The 17,202-nt window shown below is 34.9% G+C and overlaps 1 protein-coding gene across 2 annotated transcripts in view; it reads left to right on the top strand.

Moving 5' to 3' along the window:
- Ctnna2 (catenin (cadherin-associated protein), alpha 2) overlaps positions 1-17,202 on the top strand; it is a 1,070,661-nt gene that overhangs the window by 1,040,466 nt on the left and 12,993 nt on the right. Inside the window, exon 18 of one of the 2 annotated variants that reach the window (XM_005385453.2) lies at positions 2,052-2,195. The exons of the other annotated variant lie outside the window; for it this stretch is intronic. Within the exon in view, the coding sequence (XP_005385510.1) occupies positions 2,052-2,195 (144 nt within the window). The remainder of the gene's footprint in view (positions 1-2,051; positions 2,196-17,202) is intronic. 2 annotated transcript variants of the gene reach the window in all.

The following is a 17,202-nucleotide window of genomic DNA, read 5'->3' as shown; positions in this document are numbered from 1 at the left end:
ATTCCCAAATAGATAGTAGGTAATTAATAAGAAATACTAATAGACTATGACCTACGTTCAGTTTGTTCTATTTTAATATTTGAAAAGTGCGCAACTTCATTTTTAGTATATTAGGGAAGACATGTATCTTCCTTGCGGGCAGTAAAAATTTTGAAATGTTTATTGGAAGAATGGACAATTGCATCATTAATCCTAATGACCTTTACATTTGTGTGAGATGTGAGAAGACTCAAATGAATTCCTAAATAATAATTTTTCTATTGAGAGATAATGGTAAATAACTAATGTATTCCCTATAATGGGAAAACCAGGAGGTTCATATTTTCTAAAGCTTAATGGGACCATGACAAGGATAAGCCAACTAGTCAATGCTCTAATATGGAAAAGCTGAGAGAAAATGATACCTCACAGGACTATGAATTACAAAATTCTCAGAAATAAATGCTGTCATATGTAGAATCTGAATTTAGACTTAAAATTATAGATTTGTTGAATATGGAAACAATGAAATATAAGTGGAGTTTCATTGCTGTCTCTAATAAACCCTGGAGAAGTCAAGTACAGAAAAAATATTCATCTTACACTTTTCATATTATGTCTTTTATATTTAAAGACATTCTTTAAATGTCATTAATATTTTTTTCATGGACAAGATGGGAGGGATGTTGCTAAATTCATAATAAATTTGAATTTAGTAGCTTCTGTGTTTCAAACTGCTCCCTAATCTGCCAAGTTTACTTAATTTTAAATTGTGATTATTATAACATATTTATGTACTCTGTAAGCTAAGAAGGATAGAATTAGAAACAGAACTGTATTGGCTTCAAATTCCCAAATTTGGAATTTCATTTGTCTGCTATGGAAACAGGTTTTGGGTCTTACCCATTTTGAGGCCACAAATTGCAAGCTATCATTCTGAATCTTTCCTTTTGCTAGGATATTTTCTGTGGAAAGTGATGTTTTCATTTTTCATATATTTCACTAGGCAGACCAAGGTCTGGCTTCGGCGTGAATGGCTTCAGAACCTGCCCGCTCTTTAGAATACCCATTATGTTGTTTTGCCACAGTGTTTGTTTGATAGTATTATTTGATATTTTAAACCTTGAAATCTCCATTTTAAAAAAATACCTTAGCCCTCTACATATTCTTATATGTTGTCTGATTTCCTGTAAGAACTGGATTCAGACTTTACAAGCTATGGCTATTGTACTGTACCAGAATTGCTTATATAAGAAAACATTTAGTTAGCATTACGGTGCCGCATAAACTTGGCTTCCAAGTGCTGAGAATCTAACCACTGTAGGAATCTCGCCATTTGACTTCTCTGCAGTTCTGAAGATAACTACCCCTTTTAGATAGGTGATAAATTTGATACACACAGGAAAAACATCGATTGTCAGTAACAATTTATAAAAATTGAAGAATTCTAAAGATAGAAATAGGCATTGATTATTGGCTTATCTTTTAAATTATATCTTTCACATAAACCACCCTCGGGTGCAAAAAGGAGCAGTAAAAACAGTTGCTGTTCTAAAAATGAATGCAACCCAATAAAAAGGTAAGTATCCCCTTAGTGCCATGCAGTGACTGGGTGTGCAGAGTCGACAGCCTGACAGAAGTCCTATACCAGGGCGATGGAACCTGCAAAAATGATATCTGGTATCCCAACATATTGTTCCAGGCTTTAAGAGCTGCAGCCCTTGGTTTTTCTCTTGGTGATGTTCAATACTTTGAATAGGAGATTCATCCCCTTTGAACCCATTATAATTGTCCCTTACAGTGCCTGATATGGCAAGGTGCTTCTTCATCCTCCACCCAGATGGTTCCGTTATCTGTTCAAGACCTAAAGAGGAATCCAAGTGACCGGGCTGGTTAATTGCAAGAAGGCCCACACTTAGCTCTTTAAGCACCAAATTTCATCAGATACCTCTTTCTCCCAGTAAGCAACCCATTCCCTCTTCCAGTTCCCAAATCCCCCAAGTAGGATACGGGTATTTTTTTTCTCTCGCTCTCTCTCTCACTCTCTCTTTTCTGTATCTCTCGGAAATCAGACAGGAGTTCAGAGCACTTTCACTACCTTTTATGAGGTAGATTGTGATGTCATAGATGGGGGCAGGGCTAGTCAACTTTCTACCCACCTCCCAACCTGTGCTGAGGGAGCTCCGATCGGGAGTGGAAGCAGTGATTCCTCTATGGTGAGTAACTTCACTTTCTAATCTAATATCTCTCACTGTAATCGTTAATTCTGAAGCCAAGGGGTGGGGCATCAGGGAAGTAACGACATGCCCACTCAAGCCCTCTTTACTCACTGTTAATCAACTTTGGGCAAAAAACTTATTTACATACACTTTCCATGGGTTAGGATTCCATAGCACTGATAAACTCTTCAGTTGTGATCTATACTTGAGAAGTAAAAATGGCATTTTCATTCCTTCATTTCTCGGTCTTTCTTCCCATTGGAACTGAAAGTCACTGTGTATGTGGAATGAATCTATTCTGTAGACCCTTTGCCAACTTCTCTAAGATAGTCAAGAGGATGTACTCTTCTTCATTTGGAAGTTTTCAGGGTCAGCAAATATCCTTTGGTGATGTTTGCCCAGAAAATTAGTCAGCTCTTCTAAAAATTAGGGGGATTAAAAACTAACACATCAAAGTTATCAGTTAACTTGGTTTTGGTATAAACCAAAGAAAATTCCTAAAGCAATGACAAAATTGATCATTAAATTTTATTTTCTTCAAGCTCCAAGGCATGGCCATTTTAAGGTCTCACAACCAGATATGCAGCCTTTTGTCATTGTTGCATGTCACAGTGCTGCTTGATCTGTTTTATACAGTTTCTTGTTAGTTAATAGGTGTGAGAAGCTACTGTCCTTTGTTCTCACTGGGGTTCACTTACTGATTAGTCATTTTATGTGCCTCAGTACTTAGAAAGGAAAACAACTGGAGTGAGTACTGCACTGTTTTCCTGTTCTCTCCTGGGTACCTATTAAATATGTTCAAATGTATGCTTTTGGATAAAAGGTAAAAAGCTGTTCATGGAAGTGGTTAAATTTTTAAGAGCTGTTGAAGTATCAGGGTGGGTATTTTTAGAAAGACTTGGTCATCACGATGTGTGAGGCTCTGCTGCTTTTTGGGGGTGGCATGAAAACATCTTGGTATGTATCGTGGGTATTTATGAGTGTCATTCATGGTTTTCAAAGAATATATCCCAAGTTAAATCGCCATATAGTAAAACTGGTTTTGGAGAACAGGGGACAGTTTGAGTGGAATCTTTTCTTGTGAACAGTTTCCCTGTTATGTGTAAACCATGTGGCCCTCACTCCCCAAATTATATATTTCTATACTAAAAACAATAAAATAGATACTGACCCTTGAGGTTTGGGGCAATGAGGTGTTCTGAAGTTATTTTCCCATGTTAAACTTCCTAATCTAAAGAACTGACTATAATTCTAAAGATTTTAGCCTTAATGAGGATAATTATTGCCACACAAGCCAACTGGAAGATTTGGATAATAATTCCCAGCATTCATCCCGATATGGCAATGTGAATGACAATGTTAAAGTTGTATGTGTTGGTTATCCCTGTCAAGTCTCTGATCTACCTTTCATTTAAAAGTGTTATGCCCCTAATGCCCAGGTAGAAGCAAACCTTCAGTGCTAGAAAAGTCTGATGTGTAATCATAGCTCAAGTTTTTAATGTCTTTTATCAACCCTTCATACAGCTGCCAGGTAAGAAATGCTCATATTTTATAAACTCTCGGAACACAATCATCTTTAAACTTCGTGAGTGAAGACTGGTTGTGTTGTGCGCCTGTGCCAGTTCAGAGAGTCTATCATGGAATGCGTGGTGCATGCACTTGTTTCTCTCCATGTGCATGTTTCATTTTTAGTTACATTCAGTGTTTTTATCCATTTTGTATGTATTAAAACTATAAGTTAAAAATACATACAGATATCATGCTCTAATGGAGACAACAAAGTGTAACGAAAGTTGTATGAGATCTGAGCACTGACTGGTGTGCTGGGTCTCTCTCTTATCATTGCCAAGTTAGGCAACTCAAAGTAAACTATTTATACCTCTTGAACATCCAATTTGTTTTCTGTAAAAGGACGTTAAATGATGTGAAGGATGTACACTAGTAGCGTATCCCTATTTCAAAACTCTATTGTTTTATATTTTTAAAGAAATGATTTATCTAACAAGGATTGTATGTTGATAAGGTATAGTTTTCATATTGGACATATAACCATTCAATCTAGAAAAAAATCTCAGTCCAAACTAGTATTTAAGATGTACATTCCATCTGATGTAGAATTTTTTATTGATGAAAGATGTGAGTAGCCACGTTCTTTTAAATAAACAGTATCATTTGATTAACTTGCTCACATAACTACTTACAGCGTTGTATGTGATTCCACAAATGAAGAGAGGGAGGACCTAGGATAAGTAGCTAAGTACTGATTAGGAAGACTGATTCATTTTTAACTCCATACTTTTATGTGTTTTCTACTTATTTGAGATTTTAGAATATCCCTATCTGCTGGGTAATTATAATAGGTCTTAATGAGGACACCAAAATTCATAATTACTAAAGCAAACTGGGAGAATTCCCATGCGATCGAGGAAAAGGTTATGAGTAGAATATTGGTAGTTATTAAATTAATATGCTATGAGAGATAAAAGCAAGTATTACAAACCAGGCTACTGAACCCGGGCAATGTACAACCTTCTTGGGAGTCCAGACACAGGTCAATTTTGAAGCAAACTCAGTAAGTGCTCAAGTAATTAAGAAACATGCTTGTAGTATAGATAGTCTGGACTGCCCTGGAATGGCTTTGGAATAAGTGGAGGCTCCTCATGAACTTGGAAAGGTGATTTAGATTTTTACTGATTTACATAAAGAGATTGGGGAGCATTTCAGGTCTGAAAGGCCACAGAATTGTTAATAAAGCCAAGAATATCTTATGTTCAGACTATCATATATCACAACCAAAGTCACTGGGTATAATTCAGCTCCAAGCCTTTTCCCCTTAATCATACATTAATGTCACAACATAAGTTATACTTGCTTAGAACTGCTGAGGGGGCTACAAGTTCATGAACTGCAGTTGTTAGGATAAAGATAAAAAAAACTGGCATCCATCTTCTCAGTTACACAAAGACCACTTGATCACTCACAAAGCCAACTATGGAAGAAAAAAAAGGACAGAACGAGGGAAAAAGGGAGACCAGCACCGACACAGTCTGGTGTTCCGATGAGAGTGGAAAGGGGTCATTATTTTGGAGATATCATTGGTAGCTCTTGAAATGTTAGGTGGGGATGGAAATGTTCATAGCCTTTTAAGGATTTGTGTAACAAAGACTGTTATCTGAAGTTAGCTGAAGATTTTACATCTGCTAGGCAACAATCATGTTACGCCCTCTTCCATCAAATAACCACTGGGGACAAGGTTGAAGCACGGAGTAACACTGTAAATGATTAGGCACATACTTTTCTCTGAGACATTTGGGAAGAGGTTATTGGTTTGGTATGATTTACCCAGATTGAGGAACAAGGACTTTTATACTTAAAAGCATCTTTGTTACTAAAGATTCATTGATGACTCGAAGGACATATTTTTCATCACTTAGAGGGAACTGTTGTTTTATTTGTTTTGTATTGTACTGTTTTGTTTTGTTTTTCAGTCCTTTGCCGTACAAATCCTTTCCAAATTTTTACTTCGGCCTTTCTAGCAGACTGGATTTACATGAATTGAACTGCTCTTTTACTTACTTTTTTCTTAGATTGTAAGCATTTAGTAAATAAATAGCTTAGAGTACCCAGGGAAATGTCTCTAAATTTCCTAATGTGACATAAAATTAAACTTTACAATTTATTATCTGAGGAAATAATTTTCAAAGGCCAAGCTTGACTACAGGAGAAGGAAGTCATGATCAAAGGCAGTTTTACAAAATAAAGAGGGCTCTTTCAGAAGTTATTTTTCAAAAACTGTTTAAATAAGACAAATATAATTTTGTTGGAAAAAATCATTAGGGCTTATTAAAGAACTGTAAAACTATTAGGATTGTATGTGCCAAGAACATTATATTAAGGATGCTAATTGTTTTTTTCCCCGTTTCTAGGTATCTTGGGAGATCATTTTAGTAATAAAGTTTCAGTTCTGTAATCAAAAAACATTGATTATAAAATATGTAATATCCACTGCCCTATGTGCTGTGGATACATAGATGAAATTACCTTGGAAAACAGAGGAATGAATCATTATTTATAATACACTGTAATAATAACTTTGAAAGAAATATATACAAAGTGATTTGAGCATTCAAGTAGAAAAGGGCAAGGAATCAAGATGTAACTTTCATAGAATAAGATATTCCACGTAATGTGGGGAGTATCCAAGAAGAGAAAAAAAACACTTACAGTAATGAAATATATTTATATATTCCAGACTGACTAAATCTGAAAATATCAGAGAGGGGCGGAAATGCAGAGAAATGAAATGAAAACTGAAAGTTGAGGCTGGATACCAAAGTAATGTTTCTGACCCATGCTGATTTTACATGAGTGTTTTTCAAAATGTTCAGGATTGTATGATGCCAATGCCAACAAAGTGCTGGGAGGGGACTATTAAAACGCAGAGCCTTGGCTAGCTGTAGATACCTTGAATCAGAACTATAGGAATCCGCACCTAACTCCTCACACCTCAACAAATCCCAGGTGATTCATTTTCACACCTAAGCTTTAGAATCTCCACGAGGCATCAAAAATAACTCATGTTTGTACATTCTGGGAAAAGGTTTCAGAAAAAAAAAATGAAGTATTAGGAGTAAAAGATTGTAGGAGCTAAAGGTAATATAAGACTTCCTTTGAAAAAATTATTTTAAACTTTGGTTAAGCTTGAGAAAAATAACCTTCTAAGAATGATAATTATTAAGTGAAAAGAATTATTAATGACGCTATTAAATCTTCTTGAAGAAAGAGACTGTAAATATTCAGAGATAATCTTTCTTTTGTCATGCTACAACAAAAAAGTGAATGAATAAAGGATAGGTAATTGGAAAGAGGGAGAGAGATCTTTTGCAGAAAGGACAGGGGCCCAAGAGAGGGAAGGGAAAGAAGAGGGGAAGGGATAGGGACTTGTTAAAAGGAATTAATATCTGTTATGTACATTTATTAATTTGGCAGAAGTACTATAATCATATGTACTGCAAACATATACTAATAAAAATTAAAAATAGAGGAAAAAATTAAGAAAGATCCAGCTAACTTGCTCTCTATCTTCTGAGTTGTACCAAGATGAGAGAGAGAAAATGTCCAGAGAAATATTTGTTTCTAAATGTTTTTTTGTGGAGCTGTTTAACTACTTTTTTAATTAAGTGAAATTCAATGAAAGAACATAGACATTACTATTCTCATTAATAACAAAAATCGTGCACTATGGCAATACAGCAAGTAACTTATATGGTCAACATTGAAAATTAATTATATAACTATATATTTAAATCAACCATCACTTAGGAATGCTAAATTTCTGTTCTGTTTTTCCATTATGGACAACAATTGTTATCCTACTGCCATCAATTTGTGTAGGAAGTTATAGATGCTTTCAAAGACACAGGAAGAGGGGAGAAAAGAAGCACTTTACATTTTACTAAGACCCTAGTCTCTATGAAGGTGGAACTTGGGTCACAGCAACAGGGATCAATTTTAAATTTAAGCCCTTTATTACTTTATGTACACTTTATTTATTCCATACAGCTAGAATCTTCTGTGTTTTTATTTGCGAATGTATTTGGAAGTCAAGAAGTGGTGGAATCCTATTTTCCTCTGATAAATGACAGTGTCTTTTCTTGCCTGAGTTGGAGAATATTGTAACCTTCTAGAAGCAACTTACTTCTCAGATTCCAGTGCTAATTAGTTTTACCATGTTGAATATATATAAAAATGTGTATCTGTGTGAAGTTCTAGCAGATATTTCTTACCAATAATGTGTAGTTCTGCTATTGTCTTTACCCTGACCAAGGCATGTGCCAAGCAAAATTATTTACCTTAAAACTTAGCATTCATATGAATAAAAGCTGAGTAGAGGATAGTAACAGCTACATGGCTTTTGATTGTTCACGATCTGAAAAATAACTTAGAGAAGAGAATGTTCTGTTAAATAATGTTAAGATAGTAGGCAGGATTTTGTTATTAAATGTGTATTTGGAAACCAGCTCTGTTTCTTATCACCTGGATGATATTGGGCTGTAGCCACAGTCTCTCTGGGCTTTTGCTTTTTATAAATAAGTCAGTGCAATAATATCTACTTATAGGGATAACTGAATGTAGCAGATATTAACAATTATTCTTATACTAGCTAAGATATGCTGAAGGCTTAGTGTTTGCCAGGCATTGTGCTAAGCTTTCAAAATGCTCTGTGAAGTCTACCTTTACAATTTCCAATGGAGGATGCACTCTCAACCCCTTTCAAAATATTAGGAAAATGAGGTTCAGATATTTTAGTTTCTCACTGCATGTCACAGCGAGCCGCTGAAGGATAGTAATGATCCAAAAAGCTGCCTTTGGTCTTCTCTGACTGCATGGTGTTTTCCCGCATCATTCCTTGTATGATTTCAGAGTACTTTCTTGTCTTTCAACTAGTTTGTAAGGTGATTGAGAACTGGAATGCATTTGAAGATTGATTTTTCCTCTGTGTTCTTATGCACTGAAAGCATAATATGTGTTTAACACATTACCATTTTGTTTAGCTACTAAAAAATCCATATTTTATTTTTCATAGATTTTAACATTTTTATTTCATGGAAAAAAATAGCAAAATTTCGTAACAAAAAATAAGACAATAACAATAGTTAATATACTGTATATCATAATCCTGAGTAGTTATTCCTAACATAAAATAGACTAAAAAGACACTCTTACAATGAAGAAACAGATAATAATAGAAAACTTTATTTTTAATGAACTGAGAGGAACTAGTAGTGTAAATAAGAAAGTACAAATGGCCAATAAATCCCTGAAAATATGTTCCACATTGGTTGCTATTAAAGAAATTCAAAACTACATTGAGATACAGTCTTATCCCACAATGACTATCATCAAAAAGTCTAATAATAACACATGTTGGCAAGGATGTGGGGAAAAAAGGAGGCTCTTGTACATTGTTGGTGGGAACATAAACCAATGCAATCACTATGGAAATCAGTGTAGCAATTCCTCAGAATATGAGAAATAGAAATTTCATTTGACCCAGCTGTACCCCTTCAAAGTATCTTCCCAAAAGAGTTCAAATCATCAGATTTTCATTATTGTCTTCTTTTAGCATAGTTATTTATCAATCCAAAAATTCTCAATAAATTATTCTGAGATCTGCCATTCATTCATTTGTTTATTTCTGCATAAAACACCTGGTTTTTATATTAAATGTTAGATTTCAAAGTGCATTATTCCCTTAATTGCAGAAGCCAAAATTCACGTAATTATTTTTCTAGCTAACTAACTTTCTCTCTAATTTACCTTGGTAAATTTTCCGGTATACTGAATAGACTTTCCTATTTTAAGACTATGCATATAAGCATGTAGGCTTTTCAGCAAAACTGAATTTATCAAATTTTAGTAATTTATTTTGAAAAATAATTGGAAGTAACATGGCTGATTTCATCTGCCCTTCTATCTGAAGGTTATGATATATCAAACTGTAAAGTAACTACATTCAAAATGTAAAATATTGCTTTTAATTAAGTACCCTAAATTGCGAATGCTCTGTAATACATTAATAATTTTTGCACAGCTTTTCACAGGTTTTAATTAGATTTAGATTCAACTAAACATGATAAAACATCCATACAGAGCTATTTCTCTTGCACAGGAAATATGTTTATAAATATAGTTCAGGAGCAATAATACAGTGAGCCTTCAAGGACACAGACTTCTAAATTTATGTTCTGCTATTCTTAGTATATGGCTTCTATTCCAAAGTTGTGGAAGGGAGAACTTGGGCAAATCACTTGCTCTCTCTGAGTTCCAGTTTTTTTGTTTTTTTCTTAAGCATAACAATTACTTTATTGTAAAAGGAAAGGAAGTCAGTTGCAAGACGAGAAGCGGGGATGTGATGTGCATTTATCAAAGAGCTCTATATCTGTTTTCTGGAAAATTAGTTTAAACAAGAAAGTGTGGACAAGAGATTTGAAGTAGCCCTGACAACCACCATGGTAGCTTTTACTAAAATGGTGGGTAGCTGGGCTGGGGATTTTTTTTTTTAATTTTAAAAATAAAAGGAGGAAAACATTAACAGACAACCTTTTACAAAATAGCAAAACAACAGTAAAAACAATACAGAGTTACAAACAAAATGGTAGGAAATTAGCAATGCTTGTTGTATTGCATATTGATATTTCAAAGTGATTTCTCATGAAAACAGATAGAGACATGCAATATTGATCAATCAAGGACTCAATGACAGTTTCTTTCAGCAAAGAAATAGAAGACAGTAGAACAACTATGTTAACAATCCTGTATATACATACATACAAAATTTCTCCTTCTTTCCCTTCTCTTTTCCCACATCCCAGTTGCCCTTTACCTTTGAGTGCTTTCCTATCATTTCACAATGTCTATCATACCTCCTAGTTTAAGTGAACTCTTTCAGGTTTTATGCTAGTGAGACAATGTGGTGCTTGCACATGCAGGTCTGATTTATTTCATTTATGAGCATGGTCTCTAGTTATGACCATTTACCTATAAAGGCCTCTAGTTTATCTTTCTTTATAGCTGAGTAATATTCCATTATATAAAAGTACCCCAGTTTTCTTATCCAGTTCTTGGTTGATGGACATTTGTGTTGCTTCCACAATTTAGCAATTACAAATTGTGTTGCTGTGAACATAGGTGCACATATATCACTGTGATATGATGTTTTTAGATCTTCTGGGAAAATACCCAGAAGGGGAATAGCTGGGTTGAATGGGACCTCTAGACCTAGTTTTGTGAGAAATCTCCAAACTGCTTTCCACAGTGGTTTCACCAGTCTGCATTCCCACCAGCAGTGGAGAAGTGTTCCTATTTCTTCACAGCCTCGCTAGCATTTGTTATTGGTTGATTTCTTAATGCTAGCCATTCTAGGTTCGTTAGCTGTAAAGTAAGATTTGTATCTACTTCAGTGAGTAGTATTATGATTAAAATGCCTGGATGTATATCATATACATAGTACAGTGACTATAATACAAGGATACTAAATAAAGGGACATCAATACTTTTTCTTTTTCTCCTAAAGTACTATTTGTCTTTTGGATGCCATGGAGAATTCCTGTGCTCTTTATCATGTGTACCCCAATTGAACTGCTCCATGCAAAGCAGCAAACAGCCAACCAAGGTCTCTGTCCTCAGAGATTGCATTATTTTGTCATTGGGAGTTCTGTGAGAGTCATTCAGAGAGGTGATGATTGAAAATAGGGGAGCAGTGGCCTCAACAGAACATTAAGTAGAGATTCTAACATTTCAATATATAGAAGAATCACATGGGTCACCATTAGAAATGGATATTCTCAGACTCTGCTTCCTCAATTCTGAAACTAAGCTTTCAGAAAGAACTAAGCAAGGAATCGGTATTCTATGCCTAAATATTCTTGATACAAATGACTTTAAGGACAGTGTTTGAAAAACACTGGTTTAAGAAGAGGCAAGAGGAGAGCTAAAACCTAAAGTGAAAGCTTTCCAGAATACATAGCCATTTTGATTTTTCTTTAGGAAAACTCTTGGTTCTTTCTATTAGGATAGTTCAGTTTCGGTTAGTCTGGATAGCTCTTTTTTGTGGGAGATTGCTGTGGTTAGCCATTTTTGGATGTTACGTGACATCTGGACTTTCACTCTTCCCTAATAATGATAATCAGATGTCATCAGACATTGCCAAATGTACCATGGAATGGGGACCCGTGTGCAAGCATGGCCTTTCTCGTGGAATATACATACCATTTGAAATGGAGCCGCTTACCTTTCCCCTCTGGAAGGGTAGATGTTGGCAGACACAATACTTTTAGATTCATCTCCAAAACTTCATTTGTACCTTAGAATCAGGCTGTGGAGGGACACTCTCATAAAAGCAAGATTTCTGAGAAACCCTACAGTCATCCTTAGGCCATCACATTTTATACCTTTTAAAAGTCTATCACATCCTTCTTTGGTTATTCCAAATCTTTCTGTTTTACTGATGTTCATTTCTTTATTTTTTATACTAAAGAGAGAAAAAAAGAAAAGAACAACAAAGACAAAAACAGAACAATACAAAAACAGTAAAAACCATACAGAATTTCCAACCAAGATGATAGGAAATTAACAATGGTTGTTATATTACATATTGTTATCTTCAACAAAGTTACTCAGATTTCTAGATGTAAGAATGCAAAATTGATCAAACAATTCAGGATTAACTGTTCATTTCAGTAAACCAATAGAAATTAGTAGCACAATTATCTTAGGTAATATATCTATATCTATCTATCTATCTATCTATCTATCTATCTATATATATATATCTTTCTCTTCCTTCTTTTTTGCTTTGCCCTATTTCTACTCCCAAAGGCAGTTAAGAGTTTTAGTGAAAATGTTTAGAAAAAGTTTTAAACAACATAAAATTACTTCACTTAATTTTTGTAAACTAAGGATCTATATTGTTTTAAAAACCTTTCAAAATGTTATAAAAACAACTGAATTGTAGTACTTTATTACTTTATTTTCAAATCCTTATATAGTGAGAGAAATAGTAAGTACATTTTAAAATGTAAGGAATGAAAGAATGTGAAAGAACATAATAGGAAGTATTCTTCCTTAAAATGTTTTAAAATAAAATCAAGTGTATCAGGCTGCTGGTCTCCTTGAAATTCAAATTACCTATGTGCTTTTTTTTTTGAGATAATATTCCTGATGAGCAATTCTGCAAGGTGGAAATTAGTACCAGGTGAGCTTTGGAACGTGGAAAGTGGTAGGTAGGAACTGAATGCTAGCATTCATTTTTTGAATGAGAAAGTTGGAAAGCATTAAAAGGTGAAAACTACAGATATAACAGATATCATTCTCTGCAAGATATACTTGTGTGTATTTGAAGAATTTGCCTTGGCATTTTTTAGTGTATCAGGTAAAGAAATAATGAGATGGTCTTTCTATCTTGTAATGAATATGAAGCTGATTTAACTTTGTCAAAGGCAAGCTTCACAGGGTCTCCAAGATAGCAATCATGCATTGAGGAAACTTTCATCTTAATATTAAACATAGTTTGTAGTAGGAGTAAGATATTGTATCATACTATCTCTGACCCTTTAATGTATACATTTGTTCCCTGGTTAAAAGTTGTCATCTTCTTGGAATTAAAGAAGTACTTTTTCCACCAAAGAAGTTTTCCAGTTTTATAGGTTTGAAGCTTGCTTTGAAAGGAAACACTGATATTTTTTCTATGATTTTTGGCAATGCTGTTATGCATTTCCAGTCTTTTGAGTTTTCTATTTCCTTTAATCTAGGATATTAAAAGTTTCTTATATAGTTCAACCTCTGTTGCAAGAGAACAGACAATATGTTGTCCATTCATAGATATTCTTTGTTGGGCCAAAGAAATAATATTTCCAATTTTAGATGGAAGGGAACCCTCTGGTGCTTTTGCTGCATTTACTCTAAAGTAAATTCACTCCAGGAGAAAGAGACTAGAAGGTTCTAAACTAGGCCAAGCCTTGGTAGGCACCTATAGGAGGAGGTAGCTTGGCTTCTAAGGAGAACCACCTTAACTGCTCTTTAGTCTTTCATTTAAAATCTGTTGGAGCTTTTATACATTGCTAAATACACTATTCCTAAGGAAAGAGGTTGTGCCCTTGAATTTCTGATAATTGTCAATTAGCTGACAAGTTTGTTCTCTCTTAGCCTCAGGTCCCTATCCATAGAATGGTGGAGATGAAGTGATGTATCACTTTTAAAAAGTAAGAATTGGGTGATGTTAACATATAGGAAAGATCCAGTTAGCTAGGAAATTCAATACGCAGTGAATCAGGAGAATACATAAAGTACCTTAATCCAATAAAAGGTAATACTCTTCAACATTTATTTTTCTACAGATTTGTTTTATATATCAATTTACGGGGCAGGAAAACTGCAATTGATTAAATATTAATAACAATGTATACCCCAATATCTCTGTAGTTCATGTGTTGCCAGCCATTGTGGGGAACATATCACTAAAGGACAAGGAGGCACTCGTTCATAAAGAGTCAGCAATCCTATCTATGGAGACAGGATCATATTACACCAAGCTTTTGAGGATAAAGCAGCATATAAGTAGTCAATTGGTTGATTCTAGTAAGAAATACAGCCAGAGCTGGAATGGAGTCACAGAGGAGAGATTCACAAATGAGTTAGCAGCTTATATGGGGATAATGGGCTCTTCCCTTGATTTTTTTTTCTTTTGTTGTTGTTGTTAAACTCTTTTGGGGCTGTTCTCCACATCCTGTATTAAGACCTCCAGCAGCATGATTTCAATGTGCTATTTCTTTTGAGAACCATAGTTTTTGACTGTTATCTATGAGTGGAAAAATTGGGTTTGTAATTGGCTACACACTGATATGTTGTCCACAGTCAGCTTGATTGTAGAGGAGAAGAAGACATCTCACTTCCTTTTGGTAATGCATTGTTCTTGCCTTGCATGGGCCTCATGCTGCTCTGGTAATCTACTGGAATACTTTCACCTATCAAGTGTTCCTTAACCAGAAGCACCCACATGTTCCCATAAACTATGATGAAAGATGCAAAAGACACTTAAAGATTACATAATCATCTCTTAGAGTCACCTACTTTTTAAAGTTTAGAAAAATTGTTTTATTTTCTCACTTGGACCTCAGAATTATTTCTGAAATATGTCACTACTGCTGTTGTTATTAACCCAATTTCACAGTTGAAGAAATGGAAACTCAACATAGCATAGTGTCTCCAGTGTTTACAGTCACTGACACTAACAAGACTCAGAGATAGTTTCACTGTAGTCTTCTGCTGTGTGCAATGTAAGGTTGGGACTGGTTTCCTTGCATTCCATCAGCCACTTGGAAAGGAACAGAGGAAGCAGCATGTGTTTGCTGATGTAATGAAGGTCACATTCTTGCAACCAATTAAAAGAAAAGTTGCACACCTACCTCCAGGTTAAGCCCACCAATAGCACAAAATGAAAAGCTGGTAGAGAAGGATCCTATGGTGGATTGTCCCAAGAAGGAAATACTGCCTATTATATGTGGAGAACTGGTTTTGCTAGAAATGAATACTATGAACCAATTTTAGAAGACAATTAACTTTTCTCTATTTTGCTTTCCTCATATGTAAATAAAGGATGCATATCTAACTTATATATCTTTTGAGAGTTAGAGATCATTTCCTTAGGGTCCAGCAAGATTCAAACATAATGCAGTGCCTTTCAGATTTGGTACTATTAATAGGAGATACGATTTTTCTGTAAAAGAAAATTGTTTTGTAAGCAGAAAGCAACAAGTAAACACCAAGAATTAAACTGTGGCCATTTCCTAAGCAAAGGCTAATCTTGATGTTCTACCACTTCAGGTAGAGTAAGAGGAAAAATTTATAAGTTTTACATCACACATTGGCTAATATATGCTTTGTTTACTATGGGCCTTAATACTACACTCCTGATAATATCAGGTCTTTGCATTTATTTCCATTAAATAATGGAGACACAGAAAAAATGCATACTGAGCTAGCCTTAGGTTTGTGTCTTTGGAAAATTCTTTTCACCTTTTTCCCATCCACATTCTACAACTATTCAACAGTATTCAACAAACATTCAACACATACACCAGCACTGTTTTAGGTATTTGCAACACAACATGTCAGTAGAGAATAATGCACAGAAGGAAGAAGTATGTATTGTGTATTGATAAAAGGATAAAAATATTACTATATGGAAAGAGTATAGAAAATGGCAATGTAAAGATGGAAATGATGTTACAATCTATGGCTAGGGTAGTTTTCACCAAGTTGCTGGCATTTGAATAAAGATCAAATGGAAATGACAGAGGAATCCTTGCAGATATCTGGAAGAAGAGTTTTCTAGGCAAGGAAAATAAAAACTTCTAAGATCCTGCATTGTGAGAAAGATTGGTCTGCCTGACCGACCGTCCAGAGCCATTTTTTAGGCATTGAGAGAATGGGGGAAATATTAGAAGTGTCAGATTCAAGTCATGACCTGCAAGACCTCTTGCTGTGCAACCAGCTTTCACATTGAGTTTTGCTTAGACTGAGATAGAAATCACTGAAGGGTAATGACAAAGAGAAGTGGTATTATTGTCTGAGTATGTTTAACAGGGTCTTGTCTCTTTTCTAAGACTAAAGAGGGTGAAAGGGTAGGAAGCGAGGACAGTAGTGAGTAGTGAGTGGAAGCTATGCAACAACAAGTATGCTCAGTGATGAGTATGCCAGAGTGGTAAGAGTGAAGAAAGTGAGAAATCAAATACTGGCAATGATTTGAAGATTCACATGACAGAGTAGATGTTGAGTCAGGAAAAACGAGGTGCAGCATCACCCTATGGGTGCTTAATTTAAATGGTAGGAAGAGCAGTAGGGATTCTCCACCCCCCCCAGCAAGTGGGAGAAGACTGTGGGAGGAGGTGCTGGGGAGGGGTGAAGTGAATCATCGAGCTCTTACTGTCTCTCGAAGATTGGGAAAAGTCAATCAGAAAAGGCCTGAGGAAGATTAGATCATTCTCTAAATGCGAAAAGATATTCTTTGTGGTGATAATTCTTTTAAGAACTTGAAGTGAGATATATATGGAAATAAGCAAAATAATAATGGTTAAAAATCATTGAATAAGGAAAGCTAGGAAACCCAAAATCAAATTCATGATAGTGTACACACTACACATGTGGAAATTATTTAAATGTTTATTGACATTTGTAGTCCGTTTGTAGTTCACAATGGAAAAAGAAGTGACCAGGAAGAAAAAAAATGATTTGGGTGGTATTATTTTTATTCTGTGTCTATTTTTAAAAAGTTTTAAAGTAGACAAAAAAATGTTCAATTGTGAAATCCATGGATCACCTGCTCAAAATTAAAACTAATTTAATTAACATTACTGGGTTTTAAACCATACATTATACGGAAGACCTCTTATGAGCACTTGAATAATTGTACTATTTCTTCTTGCCCTAATTCCCATTTCTACAA

Source organism: Chinchilla lanigera, unplaced genomic scaffold, assembly GCF_000276665.1.
Source record: "Chinchilla lanigera isolate Chin_1 unplaced genomic scaffold, ChiLan1.0 scaffold00023, whole genome shotgun sequence".
Taxonomy (NCBI): Eukaryota; Metazoa; Chordata; class Mammalia; order Rodentia; family Chinchillidae; genus Chinchilla; species Chinchilla lanigera.
Note: the sequence above shows the minus strand (reverse complement) of the source record. Positions and strands in the feature narration are given on the sequence as shown.